The sequence below is a fragment of the Siphateles boraxobius genome, unplaced genomic scaffold (genome assembly GCF_051911475.1).
Source record: "Siphateles boraxobius isolate OS27281-9 unplaced genomic scaffold, OSU_SipBor_1 22, whole genome shotgun sequence".
NCBI classification, from domain to species: Eukaryota; Metazoa; Chordata; class Actinopteri; order Cypriniformes; family Leuciscidae; genus Siphateles; species Siphateles boraxobius.
In genome coordinates, this window is record NW_027508833.1 from 3,678,673 (window position 1) to 3,694,965 (window position 16,293).

The window sequence follows — 16,293 nt, forward strand, 5'->3', positions numbered from 1 at the left end:
ATATCACATGATGGGTGTAAGTAGTCCACTTTAGGTGAGTTAACTGAATCCATGTGCAATTTATTTAATCCAAACAAAGACTTGGCCAGACACATAAAACTCAGCAAAGAGTGGTTACACAAACAAAGTTAGACAAGATACAATGGAAACATGAGGGCTATTTATAAAAGACTAATGACTAACAAGAAACACCTGTGAGCAATAAAGACGATCAACCATTCAAAACATGACACATAAGACAAGGGAAGCACAAGATATGATCACATGAGGGCAAGGAATCATATGACAAGGAACCAGGAAGCATGACAGTGAGAATTACAAAATAAAAGACATGAGACATGAAAGTGATAACAAAACCCAAAACCAACCCTGACAATGGGTATGAATGAACTTATCAAACTTCAAATAAAAAATGTGTTATATTTCTGCTAAGCAACCACTTGAGCATCTTTAAATGTTTGGACCAAGTAATTTGCTTTCACTTCATAATACAATTCAAGAAACTCAAGAAACTACATTTTCACCCTATTCATTGTAGACGGTGAGATTCATTCAAGGCCGATGACTTTTAAGGAGGTTAGTGCATATCAGTAACTCATTCATTTCACCCTTTATAATAAACTGTAAGCAAGATTATACAGTTTATATACCTGGGTATATAGTTCGAGCACTACCAAGAGTGCCTTGTATGTGTTTGCCCTGTTGAATCAATAAACCTCATCCTTGGCCTCAGAATCAGCTGACCGTCCCGCTGCTGACCTCCATCGTGGCAGCGGTGCTCGGATCCCTCCAGATAGGATACCACACAGGCAACATCAATGCCCCTGCCCGAGTGAGTAGAGTCGACTTTTGGGGCCAGCCGCTGGTTAGCATGGTTTCTCAGTTTACATACAAACTTCTCAGGCCCCTCATAAAACACTGAATAAACTTTACCAAGTCACAGAATATTTCTCTTCAGCCAGCATTGGATTTGGAACGCTCCATATTTGCGCACAGGTAGCTATGATGTCTAGCTTGTGTTGATTTATCGTCTGTGTGTGGATATAGTCCAGTTCCCTCCAGTCGTTTTTTCATTATGAAAACATTGGGACTGGTCTCAAGAAATTAGTCATGTCTTTCAAGCAGGTGAAATTCAGAGTAAAGTATTAAAATTACAGGCTGCTCTGAGCAGTGCTAGCATTACGTATGCTGTTTGCTTGTTGATGTATAATGAAGTGTCTGAAATGAAGTATTGACTATGCCTAATACTATGCCAAATGCCTATATTTAGTGTGTTCATGCACAACAGTTTTGCTGAATCAACAATGATTGCCGGACTTTACCATGTATCATGCGTGTGTGTGTGAGCATGTAGCAAGTTGTGGTACAAGTACTGTATCTTATTTACATCCTTTTGGTTTTCTTCATTGAGGTCATTGAGGAGTTTTTCAATTCAACATGGATATCCAGACACAATCAGTCAATACCAGAGCACAGTCTCACGTTCCTGTGGTCCCTCTCTGTTAGTATTAAGGACTTTGGAGCACTGCTTGGTTCACTTGGGGTCAAAGGTCTTGCTGACACTTTTGGGAGGTGAGAAAACTTATGCTTCAAGAATCCCACTCTCAGGGGGTAAAAAAAAAAGCCATTTGTGCCTTAATATGTATGTATGTATGTATGTATTTATTTGGATCAAATATAGCAGACATATAGCATTAGGGTTAATAATGATAATCATCCATCCATTCCATCCCATTCCATCCCATTCCATTCCATCCCATTCCATTCCATTCCATGCCATGCCATGCCATCCCATCCCATCCCATCCCATCCATTCATCCATCAATGAAGAACCCATTGCATGTCTCTTTACAAACATCTTTCTGCTATCATTACGATTAAAAATTAAAAAAAAATAACTTCATGACTCTACAATGTTCACAATTTGTACTTTGTGCTTTTGATTGAACTTTATTTTGAAACTCTACTTCAGACATTGTACTAACTATAAGTAATTTTGCAACTACCTGTCAACTAACTTTCATTTATTTGCAACTACATGTCATATAACTATTATTAACAGTATTAGTAGACTGTTAAGTTAGGGGTAGTTAGTAGAATAAGTTGACATACTTGCAAATTTATAGCCAGTAATGTCTGTTTGGGGAGCATCAAAATAAAGTGTTAGCAGATAATAAGCATACAGTCTACTAATACTATAATGAGAGTTAGTTGACACATGCCTGCAAAGGTACTTGCATGTATAAAGTGGACTATCAAATTTTTTAAAAGTAATTTCTGTATGTGAGTGCTATTTTGAAATAATTCTATCAATACTTTCCTTGCAGGCGCAATGCAATTCTGATAGTGAATGCTTTATCAGTGGTGGGTGCCTCTCTGATGTTCATGAGCAAAGCCACAGGGTCATTTGAAGTGCTTATCATGGGTCGGCTGATCTTTGGTTTGTTCTGTGGCCTGGTGATGAGTCTGAACCCGCTGTACATTCAGGGTGTCTCACCCACAAACCTGCGCGGTGCCTTTGCAACTCTGAACCAGGTCTCCTTCGCCTCAGGCATTCTGCTGGGCATGGTGAGACACACCTGCTCCCATTCCCTTTCCAGCTTTGCCCTAAAAAGGAATCGTAAATACAGGCCTGGAACTCATCAATGCAAGCCTGATGGTTTGTTGTGTGTATATCTCAGGTGGTGGGCTTGGAAACGGTATTGGGTACAGAGAAATACTGGTCCCTGATGTTGTCTCTGTCCCTTATTCCTGCAACGCTCCAGTATATAAGCCTTCCTTTTTGCCCTAAAAGTCCCCGCTTCCTCTTCATCAACAGGGGCAAAGAAAAAGAAGCAGAGGCGGGTGAGTTAATGACAGTTCCGTTGGGACAGAATGTTGACTCATGCCCAGGTAAACATGTATCTGGTGTGAAGAGAAGTTTGATCCAGCATCCTCCTTTTTTTCTTTTGTCAGCCCTGAGAAAACTTCGGGGAAATCCAGAGATGGTGATGAAAGAAATGGAGGAGATGAGAGAGGAAGCAGCCCATAGTGAAACAGGAGTGACTGTGAGAGAATTCCTCAAGAAGCAGCGCTACAGGCAGCCGATAATACTTGTTCTCATCATAAACCTGGGCAGCCAGTTATCTGGATTCAATGCGGTAGGTGTTCCAACTGAAAAATCTTTGCCTGAATGTCCCTCACTGCAATATTTGATTTAAACATGATCATATTTCCTTTTTCCTAGCTAGATTTTGAGTTATGATCAGTGTTTGGAATAACGCCGTTTAAAAGAACGGCGTTAGGTAACGACGTTATTTTTTCAGTAACGAGCTAATCTAACTAATTACTTTTCCCGTCTTTACAACGCCGTTAACGTTACTGGACGTTAAATGCAGTGCGTTACCACAGGCGTCAACTTGGTTTGAAATGTGTTGGGGGCAGACACGCATTCGGAAGTGCATTTTGAGAAGTGCTGGGTACAAACTTGTCAAACTGTGCGGCCTGTTTGCTCAACCCGTAAATAAATCCATCGATCTGCAACATTTGTTTGAGTTCTTAAATGGTCTAGTGATAGATCTTTTGCCAAGCGTGTCAGAATTTATGGGTTCGAATCCGCCCACGTATAGTTTTTTTCTCTCATCAAAACTCAATATGTTCATCAGTGGTTACAGTCTATATATCAAACAGGGACACGTTTGTGTGCATTTTATTTTGTGATTTCACCTGAATGAATAAAGAGTCTCTGCAACAGCGATAGATTGAAGCGCACGTCCGAGTGAAGACTGCGCGCCACAGAGAACACTGTATCCATACAACTGATCGCCGCAACAACGAGCGCTCAGCTTGTGTTAAAGGGGCTATGTGTAGTTTTTAGTAAAACAACACATTTTCGTGCTAGATCTCTTATTTAATAGCGAATTAAATGGCAACGCATGGCGTTGTTAGAGTTTGATTTATTTAATTTGCTGCAAATTACTGCAGTTACTGCAAACACACTTTATATTATTTAACTCTTTACTTTTCAAGAAAATACTTGAAGTAGGCTACAGAATGTATTCCAGACCAGTTGTCTGAGATTGGTAGTTTGATTTATTTAAGCAAGAATACAACTACAGAGCTAAACACACTTTTTTTTTGTTTTGTTTAAAAGTTTACTTTTGTTGTGAACAAAACAATTGGAAGTTTTTTTTTATTCCTGTTTCCATATCTCCATGAATCTGATGGTGATGACAAATTCAATAGACGGGGCTGAAAATATTTAATTCTTAAATGCAAGGCTTGAATTACACTATTTTTGTATCTGATTTAGTTGACACCTTTTGAGTATTAGAAAAATCCCTTGTACTTAAGTATTAATTTTTCTAGTCCTGTTACCCATTTTGTCCAATGTCTCTAGAACAAGTGATGTATTCCATATTGTAGCCAATTTCAGTGCCAATTCCACTTAAGTTATTTTCATCAAGAATCTAATCTCAAATTATAACAAGCATGAATGTGCTTATAATGTTCTTTCACAAGGATTCTCCAAAGGGTTTGCAAGCAAAGTAAAATTGCCCAGAATAACTTTTTCCCATGTCTTACTTTTCTTCCAGATCATAAATTATTCTACAAAAATGTTTGCCCAGTCCAATTTTGATGAAGCCAAATATCTGACATTAGGGGTGGGGGCCGTCAATGTGGCATTCACCATAGTAGCAGTGAGTATTCATTGCATGATCTACAAATTCAGTCTGCTGTTATTGGTGATTACTGAAATTAGTTCAAATAATCCTTATTTTATTCTTGGTATTGTTTATCTTTTACTGGCCTATATAGTTGTAGCTGTTCTTTTTTTTCCAAGATAAAAAAAGTAGAATAATAGGAGTGTTTTTGGCTGGTCATGTGAATTCAACATGACCCACTTTATGTAGAATAATACTTCTAGGCGTCTGATATGGCTATCATGTCAAGTCACATTTATTTATATAGTGCTTTATACAATATATATTAAAGCAGCTTCAATAAACAGGGAAATAACAGTGTTAATGTTGTAAAATTCATCAATTTCAGCTTTAAAGCAGCTCTACAGAAGTGCCATTATTCAGCTCATTTTAGTGTCACTGTTGCAAAGTTCATGAAAACAGTTAAGTTCAGCTATAAGCAGCTCTTCAAGAAGCCAATAGTGGCTTTATTCAGTTCAAGTCAGCTCAATGTTGGTTCAATTCAGTTCAATATCATTATCAATGTTGCATAATAAAGATGAGACGTAGAGGATCTTAAAATGGAGCGTGAACTTTATTTAACTAAAACGAGTGTATTTTAACATAACGATAATACAACATAAGAGAAAGGCAACGTAACAGTGTGAATGAATAAACAGTAAAGAATGACTTAACTGAAGACATTAAAGGCCCACTGAAGTGCCTTGAAACTCGCAGCATTATTCAATGTGTTGATGTACTGTAATTTCCACTGAAACAGGAAGAGAGGGCGGGACATCATGCAGCTCCTCCCCTTTTTATCATTTATATCACAGTTCGGACAGAGCTGTTGAGCTTGGCAAAGCTGCATTTGACACCTAATGATAGCCACAGTCTAATAGATTCCCCTTTCATATTTAATATGAAACTGTTACTAAAGCAAAACAGTGAACATAATCATGCTGAGGATGTGTAGTTGAAAAGTGTGTAACTTTGGTGCATGGCACCGGTGTGTTACCTCTTCTACTCATCAGTGCTGTTTCTAATGCCGAGTCTGTTTCTCCTCCTGATCTCCTCCATATCACTTTAAAATACAGTGTATTGTACAGAATTCAAATGGGTCCGATATGTTTTGTGGTCTGCGTCGACTCACACACATGATCCACTCTGTGCTCTCGTGTCTCTGGACCGGAGCAGACTGTGTGTGCGCTGCAGCGGTTCACGCGACACTAACGTGAAACCAGACAATATTTTCCCCAATAGAAAGCATATTTACACTGTCCGAATTGTTAACCATCCCCCTATATAATGCACTATATGCCATTCAACATGTAGAAAATAGTAATTTTGTGAACAAGTGACCGATTTCAGCCACAGCTTTAGTATCTATTTATAGGGGGATTTATACATGTAGGGGGTGGAGCTTCAGATTCTAGAGAGCATTTGATTGGACAATCTATATAGAAAAATATAGAAAATGTATCAAGAAGGTGAAGTGCAGTGTGATGTCATCAAATCATTGATTTATATTGGCGGAGATGAGAGACTGTAAGTTTTGAACGCTTATATCTTCTAAATGCACATTTTGTCATTGTTTTGGAGCACACTGGCTAGATAACCTTAAGGCTAACATACTAAAGTAGGGGACAATTTAAATACACAGAGAACTATTGAAATAATGTAAAAAATCAATCAGGTGTAAAAAATCAATCAACCAATGAATAACCAATGACAACCGAGGAATGAAACCAAAACACTGACATAACATGACATTGACTGAATATTAATTGTCTTTTAAATCATTTGATCACGAGACTGTTCATTACATGACACGTGCTATTTAGTCCTAAACTAAACCACTTTTATTGTAGAAAAAGTTTCTTTGGGCCCTTTAAAAGACTTTAAAAGGTAAAGTAATTAAATAAAAGATTTTAAATATTTTTTTCCCTTCTGCAAAGTTCTTTTTGGTGGAGAGAGCAGGACGCAGGAAGTTGTTGCTTGCTGGATTTCTGTCACTAGCGCTCTGCAACCTACTTATGACCATCACATATTCCATAATGGTGAGATTGAGCATCCATCGTGTTTCCAAACACCAGAGATGAATCAAAGTTCTTGACTTTTACTCGTCTCTCTTCTCTATCCTCAGACCATAGTTCCAGGCATCCGTCATATTCAGGTGCTGGTGGTTTTCTTCCTGATCTCAGCTTATGAAGTGGGGCCTGGGCCAATCTCTTGGTTCATTGCCGCGGAGCTTTTTGACCAGTCAGCTCGTCCCATTGCCATGGCCTTCACTAGTATGCTTAACTGGGGAGGGAAGTTTTTACTAGCACTGCTCTTTCCACCTCTGCTGGTATGTGCATCTCTTATTTTCAGCACACAAGATCTGTATTGCACACTTATAAAATAGTTTACTTTAACAGCTAAACCTTGTTTGCAGAAAATGTGTGGGGCGTACGTCTACCTCCTCTTTATGTGTATGGCCTTGCTCGCCTTCACCTACACCATGTTTCGTCTTCCTGAGACCAAGGGACGCACTTTTGATGACATTGCGGCTGAGTTCCGTGGGGCCGAAGGCATTCCACTACATGACAAGACCACATTTAACACTTTTACCTGATCACTTGAAGCTTTCGGGTTATCGGGACCAGTAAACCGTGATCAACTCAAATGCAACTGGTGTGTTTCTGCAACATATGAATGAGGATTCTGCATATAATATCTAATAAGGAAATTAACCAACAACTTATATTCTAAAATACAAAGACGTTTTAAAACAAAACATAAACTTTATAAGTTTTTATCACACTGTGAAATCTATAAATTCTCTGGTTTGTGCACTCTTGCCAGACATCTATGTGGTTATCCAAGTTTACCAAACAATCTGACTGACGATATTGACGGGTATAAAAGCAGCAAAACTACTTGATAAATATTTGTTAGGAAATCCCTGTAAACTGTTTTTGATTTATATGCATTCCCTGAGATATTTGCAATGTGTTTCACAGCAGTCCACAATTCTTTCCCATTTAAACATTGACAGAACATGTGAAAATGATTGTAAACATGAAATAAAAGATTGAGCAGTTTAGCATTTTGTTCCAAATTACCAAGAAGTGCTACACATTGCTCTAATTTACCTCTCTTATATTTGTCCTTTTCTTTCTTTTTTTCTTTCTTTCATCGGAAACATGCAGAAACCCCACTAACTGAAAAGGTGAAGACATGACATTGTGGACATCTTGTGGACTCAAAGAGAAAAAAAAACTCGCCCTCTTGCTGCATGTTGTCATAACAAGCTAATTACAAGATTACAAGAGCAGGGAGAATTTCTCTTTAGCAGAACTCATTAAAAATACATATTAGAACAAACACGGTCTTCGCTGTAGAACAATGAAATGCACTCGAAAGAAGCCACAGATTTTTACAGCTCAATTAAGTAGACCTTTAAAATATAGCAGCATTTCTTAACAGTCCCTCATAGTCCAATAATGAGAAGCGTTTGAAACTGTCTGCTTTCGTGAGGAGATCCAGTCACTTAGTCATGTGAAGCATGTGCTTGTTATACCTAATTACTTTCCATGAAAATAAGCAACAGACCGCCAGAGATATTTAATCTAATGTAAACTGCCAGTTAAACAACACTGATCAAAAAACTATGGGTCACTCAGAGGGCAGACCTTTGAATTTTGGCTTGAACCTGATATGTCAATTTTACTATATTTCTTATTCTTAAGATAAATAGGAAATTTATTAAGCAAACAGATTACAAAAAGAAATGAATAAATCAAACGAATTGATGAGACTATGCTCAACATGAAGATATAAGTGTCTGGACACTTTCCGCTTGACAATCATCAATAGAACACATTTTCTGCTTCAAATATTTTACTTACTATTAATGTTTTGTTTATTTGAACTGTTCACAATCATTCTGTGGTTCTGAATCTTTATTTAAAACATGGTGAATTTGTTGGGAGAAATCATTCTTAGTTGTTGAAGTCTAGGTCAAATCAAATGATTGGGTCAACTATAGTCTACTGTATAACGTTATACTTTATGCAGTTTCAACTACAAATATATAATTGAGTCAAAAAAAATTGTTCAAATTGTGCTTGATATTACCAGTTAATTTGTCAAGGACATTGCATCATGGGACACACAATGCACTTTTGTATAGTTTACTGCACATTTTGGGAAAATTGAACCATCATCCAGGTATTTAGTGTATAGAGAAAATACTGCATTCTGCAGTAATGGTGTGTATTAGTATGGCTGTGTGCTGTTTGGTTTTTCCTTACAAATAATTTTCCTTACAGCTGAAAACACATGTCATTTTAAATGAAAACAATAGGCGCATGACCTCTTGTATAGATCCAACGCTACTTTTGCGTCATCGAAGGGTAACGGCCCTTTTTGGTGGAAAACAAACGGATTCCTCTGAGAACAGAACTCGCTCTAGATCTGCAAAGTTTCTTGATAGCAAAAATGGCACAAACATACACACTCTCTTTGCCGGTCGAAAAAGAAGCTACTGGATAAGTGGTTACAGAGGTGTCCCTTTGAAATGGTCGAAAACTGGATTAATGACCCCACGCAGTGGCCAAATATGGGCTATTCAGACATCTACCACTATCTCGTGGAATCACCAAGTAGCCTACTTTTTTGGCATTACACACTCACAGTATGACAAACTAGACGATGAGGCCACGTCACTTGGATCATATTTAACTTGATTTAAACTATTGACATAGTTTTGCTGTCGACTAGCTGTACTAATTAGAAAGTCAAAGCTGCTAGCAGCTACGTGATTAGCTCTCACTAGGCACACTACCTTGGCTGTTTTACTGTTGAAATAGTGGCAGGCTAGGACTAAAGTGGACTTGGCTGTTTTCTGCTTGTGTCTAGAAAGTGCTAGGACTTTGAAAGTTGTAAAAAGGTTTACAGTGTACGGCAAAATATGTAGCGTTGGTCTATGTGATCCTAACAAATTATATCTCTATTCTGCGTTCACTTGCAAAACTTTTGAATTGCCCGAGAAAGTTTTATTCGGTCATAAAATTTCCACGAAAATTTCCCCAGAGAAACTTTGGAGAATGAAATAAAGAGCTGGGAGGAAATATATAGCCTATATTAACACAAAAGTTATGCAAGTAAAGGCAAAAACTATTATAGCCTAATCTTTCCTGGCATCTCATCGTTTCCCATCACTTTAGGTTTGGTTAACATCTTTAATATATCATTTTACAAGCTATCTTGAACGAACAGAGGCATGGTCTGATATAATAGTGTATATACCGGTGTTGAATTCTCGGAAGATGAAGAAAAAAAATCCGTCAGATAAAAAAAAAAAAAGAGTCATTTCTTCACCAAAATACAAACCGACGCAATGGAACATCCCTCATGGCCTCATCGTCTAGTTTATCATACTGTGAGTGTGTTAATGACAAAAAATAAGCTACTTACTTTGTGAGATAGTTGTTGATGTCTGAATAGTCCGGCAAAGAGAGTGTGTATGTGTAGCGTGATGCGGTGAAGGCAGATATGAGGCTGGATCCAAACGCAGTGTACACGCTTTATTTAAACAAACTATAAACTCAAACAGAGACTCAGAACGTGGAACAAGAAAACTTTACACAGGGAACGACCCACACTCACGTTAATCCTGAAACATATAACAACTCACAAAGACAGGGCAGAAACACAGGGCTTAAATCAGAAACTCAATAACCAATAATGAAACACAGCTGAACATAATAAAACATAATGAGTCCATAATGAAACATAGCATAAAGAGAGAGTGTCCTCCAGAGGCTCTCGAGGGCACTACAGCTGCCGATCGTCACATAACCCCCCCTCTAAGGAGCGGCTTCCAGATGCTCCTAAGAGCTCCGGGGGGAGGTCAACGGGGGCTGGGATGGAGGGCCAGGCCCATGGAGAGGCAGGAGGTCAGGCCCATGGAGAGACCTGGGGCCTGGAGACTATAGCAGGGCAAACACACTTGGAAGGCAACCAGGGTGGAACACACTTGGAAGGGTACCAGGACGGAGCCGACTCAGACGGAGACCAGGGCGGAGCAGGACGAGGCGAAGACCAGGGCGGAGCAGGACGAGGCGAAGGCCAGGGCGGAGCAGGACGAGGCGAAGGCCAGTGCGGAGCAGGACGAGGCGAAGGCCAGGGCGGAGCAGGACGAGGCGAAGGCCAGGGCGGTGAGGTCCCTGCAGGCGACCATGGCGGCGCAGCCTTCATGGTCACTTCACCGGACCCTTGGCCCCCCCCCCAAAAAATACTTGGGGAAATCCACGGGTTCAGGAAAGGCCTCCCGGAGCTTGAAGGGCGCAGGCAGGGCGAGGCGCAGAGGCGGGGCCGGCAGGGCGAGGCGCATAGGCGGGGCCGGCAGGGCGAGGCGCAGAGGCGGGGCCGGCAGGGCGAGGCGCAGAGGCGGGGCCGGCAGGGCGAGGCGCCAGGGAACGCCCACTGGAGCCTGATGAGCCGAGCGAGTCCTCCTTCTGCGACGGCGCTTCACTGGACTTGACTCAGAAGACTCACTTGACTCACTGGACGATGCACTTGACTCACTGGACGATGCACTTGACTCACTGGACGATGCACTTGACTCACTGGACGATGCACTTGACTCACTGGACGATGCACTGGACGATGCACTGGACGATGCACTGGACGATGCACTGGACGATGCAATGGACGATGCACTGGACGATGCACTGGACGATGCACTTGACTCACTGGACGATGCACTTGACTCACTGGACGATGCACTTGACTCACTGGACGATGCACTTGACTCACTGGACGATGCACTTGACTCACTGGACGATGCACTTGACTCGGCGCTTGACTCACTGGATTCGGCAGGGCTCACATGAGGCGCAGGCTCGGCGGGGCAGACGAGAAGTGCGGGCTCGTCGGGGCTCACGTGAAATGCATGCTCGTCGGGGCTCACGTGAAATGCATGCTCGTCGAGGCTCACGTGAAGCGTGGCCTCGGTTGGGCTTACGAGAGGCGACGAGAGCCCGGGAGGTGTCGAGTAGAACAAGCCCGTAATCGAGAAGAGATCATCCAAGGAGCAAGCCTGAGCAATATACCGGTCAAGAGTCCATTCAGTAAGATCCCTCGGCATCCATTCAGCGATCTTATAATCCAGCCCGTTCCAAAACAGGTCCATGAGCTGGATCTCATCTAGCGCTCCCAGATGGCAAATGGACAGAAAATCCTTCGCGTACCTTGGGACGGACTGGCCCTCTTGCAATAATGTCGACAGGTATTCTCCCAGAGCCCGGTTGCTGACAACTGCTGGATCCATGTCTTGGTGAGTTGTTCTGTAACGCGATGCGGTGAAGGCAGATATGAGGCTGGATCCAAACGCAGTGTACACGCTTTATTTAAACAAACTATAAACTCAAACAGAGACTCAGAACGTGGAACAAGAAAACTTTACACAGGGAACGACCCACACTCACGTTAATCCTGAAACATATAACAACTCACAAAGACAGGGCAGAAACACAGGGCTTAAATCAGAAACTCAATAACCAATAATGAAACACTGCTGAACATAATAAAACATAATGAGTCCATAATGAAACAGCATAAAGAGAGAGTGTCCTCCAGAGGCTCTCGAGGGCACTACAGCTGCCGATCGTCACAGTATGTTTGTGCCATTGTTGCTATCAAGAAACTTTGCAGATCTAGAGCGAGCGAGTTTTGTTCTTAGAGGAATCAGTTTGTTTTCCCCCAAAAATGGGCGTTGCCCTTCGATGGCGCAAAAGTAGCATTGGTCTATATTGTTGAACAGCAAATTTAGTGTCCCATTATAATATATTAATATATTCTAGCGCATTCTCATCCTTTGGCGTCATATGTGACGCCATATGACAAAACGGCGAAATACTACGCACATGGCACCCTTTATCGTCAATATAACACGCACTGTGATGGGTAGGTTTAGGTGTGGGGTAGGGTCTGCGTCTCATATTCACGCTAAAGGATGCCAGTCAACTTTATGACGCCTTGGGTTCGCGTGTTATATTCACGCTAAAGGGTGCCATGTGCGTAGTATTTCGCCGTTTTGTCATATGGCGTTACATATGCCGCCAAAGGATGAGAACGGGCTCTATATTCTTATCTACAACAGAGTCTGACTCATTGAGTCTGCTAAAAAACAAAGAACAGACTCAGTCGTAGTGATGTCACTTCCTGTGCCTCTCCATTAAAGCATGCATGATTTCCTTCTATTTATGGCATTTCTAGTCTATCCAGAGAACTAACATGATTATGCTAATAATCATTAAACTGATAATTCTGCAACATATTTCAGGTAGGATGTCATTAACTTCCTATATCATTGTTTTGGACTTAACTGGGAAAAAAAATCTAACTAATTTATTATTATTTTTCAGAAGCCAGTGATGTTACACAGACTCCAATATTATGGGCTTCACAGGGTGGATCTGCACAGATGAACTGCAGTCATACTAAGGGTGCTACCTATTTCTACATGTACTGGTTCCGACAACGGCAGGGAGAGACAATGAGACTCATTGCTTTCACAATGACAAACAGCAATCCAGACTTTGGTGAATTTTCTAAAGATAAATACTCAGCTGATAAGACTGTAGCTGAACGTGGATCTTTCACAGTGAGTAAGCTGGAGCCTGATGACAGTGGTGTGTATTTCTGTGCAGTGAGTGAGCACAGTGACACAGACTTGCTCTGCTGCTGTACAAAAACCTATTACAAGATGACAAACGTTATAACTTCTTTAACGTCATAACATACCATAAAACGACACTGCAGTGTATATGAACCCCAAAGATGTGTATTATGTATGCGAGCCTACAAATAATGTGACTTTTTAGGAAAATAAATATAAGTACATACATTTGCTTTTATCCAAAGAGATTTATAAATGAGGAACATTACAAGCCATTTCAGTAGCACCTCAATGCAGTACATGAGATCCACGGGGAGGAGTCGGATCAAGATCCAAGGGGTGGAGATGGGTAGGATTAGGGTTGGGTTTAGGGTTGAAGGGTGTGTTTAGGGATCAGGGGGCGGAGTTGGCTAGGTTTAGGTGTATGTTAGGTGGGAGGAGTTGGATCTGGATCCGACTCCTCCCCACGGATTTCATGTTCCGCAGTGAGAACCATCTCAGCCATTTACACAGCAAGTTCATAAAGTAGGGGTGTCCCAGCTCAGTCCTGGAGCGCCACTGTCCTGCAGTTCAGCTCCAATCCCAACTAAACACACCAGAATCAGCTCAAGCTCTTACCAGACATGCTAACTGCCAGGCTGGTGTGTTGAGGCAAGTTGGAGCTAAGCTCTCAGGACAGTGGCCCTCCAGGACCTAGTTTGGACACCCCTGTCATAAGCAAGTGAATTAATTAATCCAAAAAATATGTAACTACAAATCATCTATATGAGATACTAACTATATAGTAATATGTACTAATTATGTCTTTGCTTTCATAAATTTGAGCTGCAATAGGACATGAATCCAGCAGATGGCACTAACATATAACATTACCAATATTATGGACTAGGAAGTGGCTCACAGAAATCAGATTGCTGTAACATCTCAGTTAGTTAGAGGAAATATAGTGTCACGTGATTTTTTTGTAACCTCGTGGATCTAGTTCTATCCAGTCCAATTATTCATGTTCAGGCCATGCACTGATAAAGTTAGCACCAGCCTTCTTTGGTGTTCTTTAACTAGGCTATCTATTATGGGTATAATCAAACATTATGATTATTGCTTACATGATGTTTAGACATCAACATTTTTTGTTATTTAATTGTCATTATACTAAGGCCTCTATGTTCTGCTGAGAAGTAGTAGGCATAGAGTAGAGGCTTCTGTCATATTTTTTTTTTCTTCTTTTTTTCTGCAGACTGTACAAGAAAAAGCTTGTCACACCTAGTTGGAAAAATTCTTAGATCGCAGTTAACTGCAAATAACATTTAAGCAGTTAACTACAGTACAAGTAATATTCAATCAGCACTACAGTACAAGTAATATTCCAAGCTGTTAACTGAAGTACAAATAACATTTAAGCAGTTAACTACAGTACAAGTAATATTCCAAGCTGTTAACTGAAGTACAAGTGATATTCAAGCTGTTAACTACAGTACAAGTAATATTCAAGCTGTTAACTACAGTACAAGTGATATTCAAGCTGTTAACTACAGTACAAGTAATATTTAAGCTGTTAACTACAAGTAATATGTTTGTGTAATCTTTAATTAAAATCTGTTCTCCACATTATTTGTGAAACTGAGTTCTGAAATAATTACAAAACAATGGCTTCATGGTGTAATGTTTAATTATTCTGAATTTTAGAAACTGAATATTTGGACAATATTTAATGGGATGAGGTAAATGGGATGCATCAGAACATATCATTGTTAAAGTTACTAATGCAACTATATATTACACTGCAGCTTAATCATTGTTTTTAATGCATGCAGTATTGGTGCCTTTATCTCTAAATTATTTATCTCACTGAATTAATAACCAGATATCATAGTTTAGCAAAATACTGAGTAATTAATATAATTTTTTTTAACAGAGAGCTAATCAAACACTATGCAACTTAAAATATAGAAATGCACTGCTGTTATTGCTCAGACCACATAAGATGGTTATTCTTTCATGCATACTAAGATGGATGTAATTATACCCTCAATTCAGTCTTACTCTAAATTCACCTTGTTTTTTATGGTAGTGAGCAAGCAATACACTCACTGTCTTTTTTTCCTTAATGAGTAAAATTAACTTAAAGTGATTGTCACTTTGTATAAAAATGTACATACAAAGTGACTTACAGTATAGTACACTTTATACATGAACATCCCCCTTGACCAACCTGAGGTTCAGTATCGTTCAAGTGTGGAACGATGGATTTCCCCTAGAACAACCTAGATCTTTATCCATTAAACTACAGCACCCGACCTCGCCTGTAGAGGCACATCGTGTTTATTTAAGCATCAAGACTTTGCTAAGTTCAGCTATCCATGATGCATTTGCATTTTGCCATATTTTTTGTATCATTACAATGGCCTGCCACTATGTGTAAGCTGTTGATTTGATCTAAACCAGCTTTGCATTGTTTTGAATCTTAAATTACTCATTCCAATTCTTTTTATCTCAGGTCTTCAGGTAACCCAAAACCCATTGGAGCTTATTCTTCTACCAGGTGTACCTCTTGAAGTCACTTGCTCCATCACAGGCACTGATAACCCAAACCTGTACTGGTACCGTTGGACCTCAACAGACGGTTTCAAGCTGATGTTCACTTCTTTGGGTAAGGGACAGGTGGATCCAGAAAGCGTGGGGGATTTTTTCTCTAACAGACCAGGGTCTCTTCAGATACTGCTGGAGTCCAAGAGTGTAACCCAAGTTGGTTCTGCTGTTTGGTATTGTGCAGCCAGTCCCCACAGCATGACAGACTATAGTGAAAGCTGTACAAAAACTCTAAGGCCCTGCATGTTTACACCTGGTATTAGGATGGTTTTGGTCGATCAGATCATATAGACATTGGAGACACATTCCCTTTTACACCTGGTGTTTTAATCCATATCTTTTGTCCACTTTCAACCACTTCTGTCCTGATTT

At 40.3% G+C, this 16,293-nt stretch overlaps 1 protein-coding gene across 1 annotated transcript; it reads left to right on the plus strand.

Moving 5' to 3' along the window:
* The first annotated feature begins 279 nt into the window (after positions 1-279).
* slc2a1c (solute carrier family 2 member 1c) lies at positions 280-7,432 on the plus strand. The gene is made up of 11 exons (XM_077238162.1): positions 280-379; positions 539-576; positions 734-832; positions 1,412-1,572; positions 2,328-2,568; positions 2,682-2,844; positions 2,956-3,140; positions 4,575-4,679; positions 6,620-6,721; positions 6,808-7,011; positions 7,099-7,432. The coding sequence occupies exons 1-11, from the start codon at positions 376-378 to the stop codon at positions 7,276-7,278; spliced, it is 1,482 nt and encodes a 493-aa protein (XP_077094277.1). The 5' UTR covers positions 280-375; the 3' UTR covers positions 7,279-7,432.
* The last annotated feature ends 8,861 nt before the right edge of the window (positions 7,433-16,293 follow it).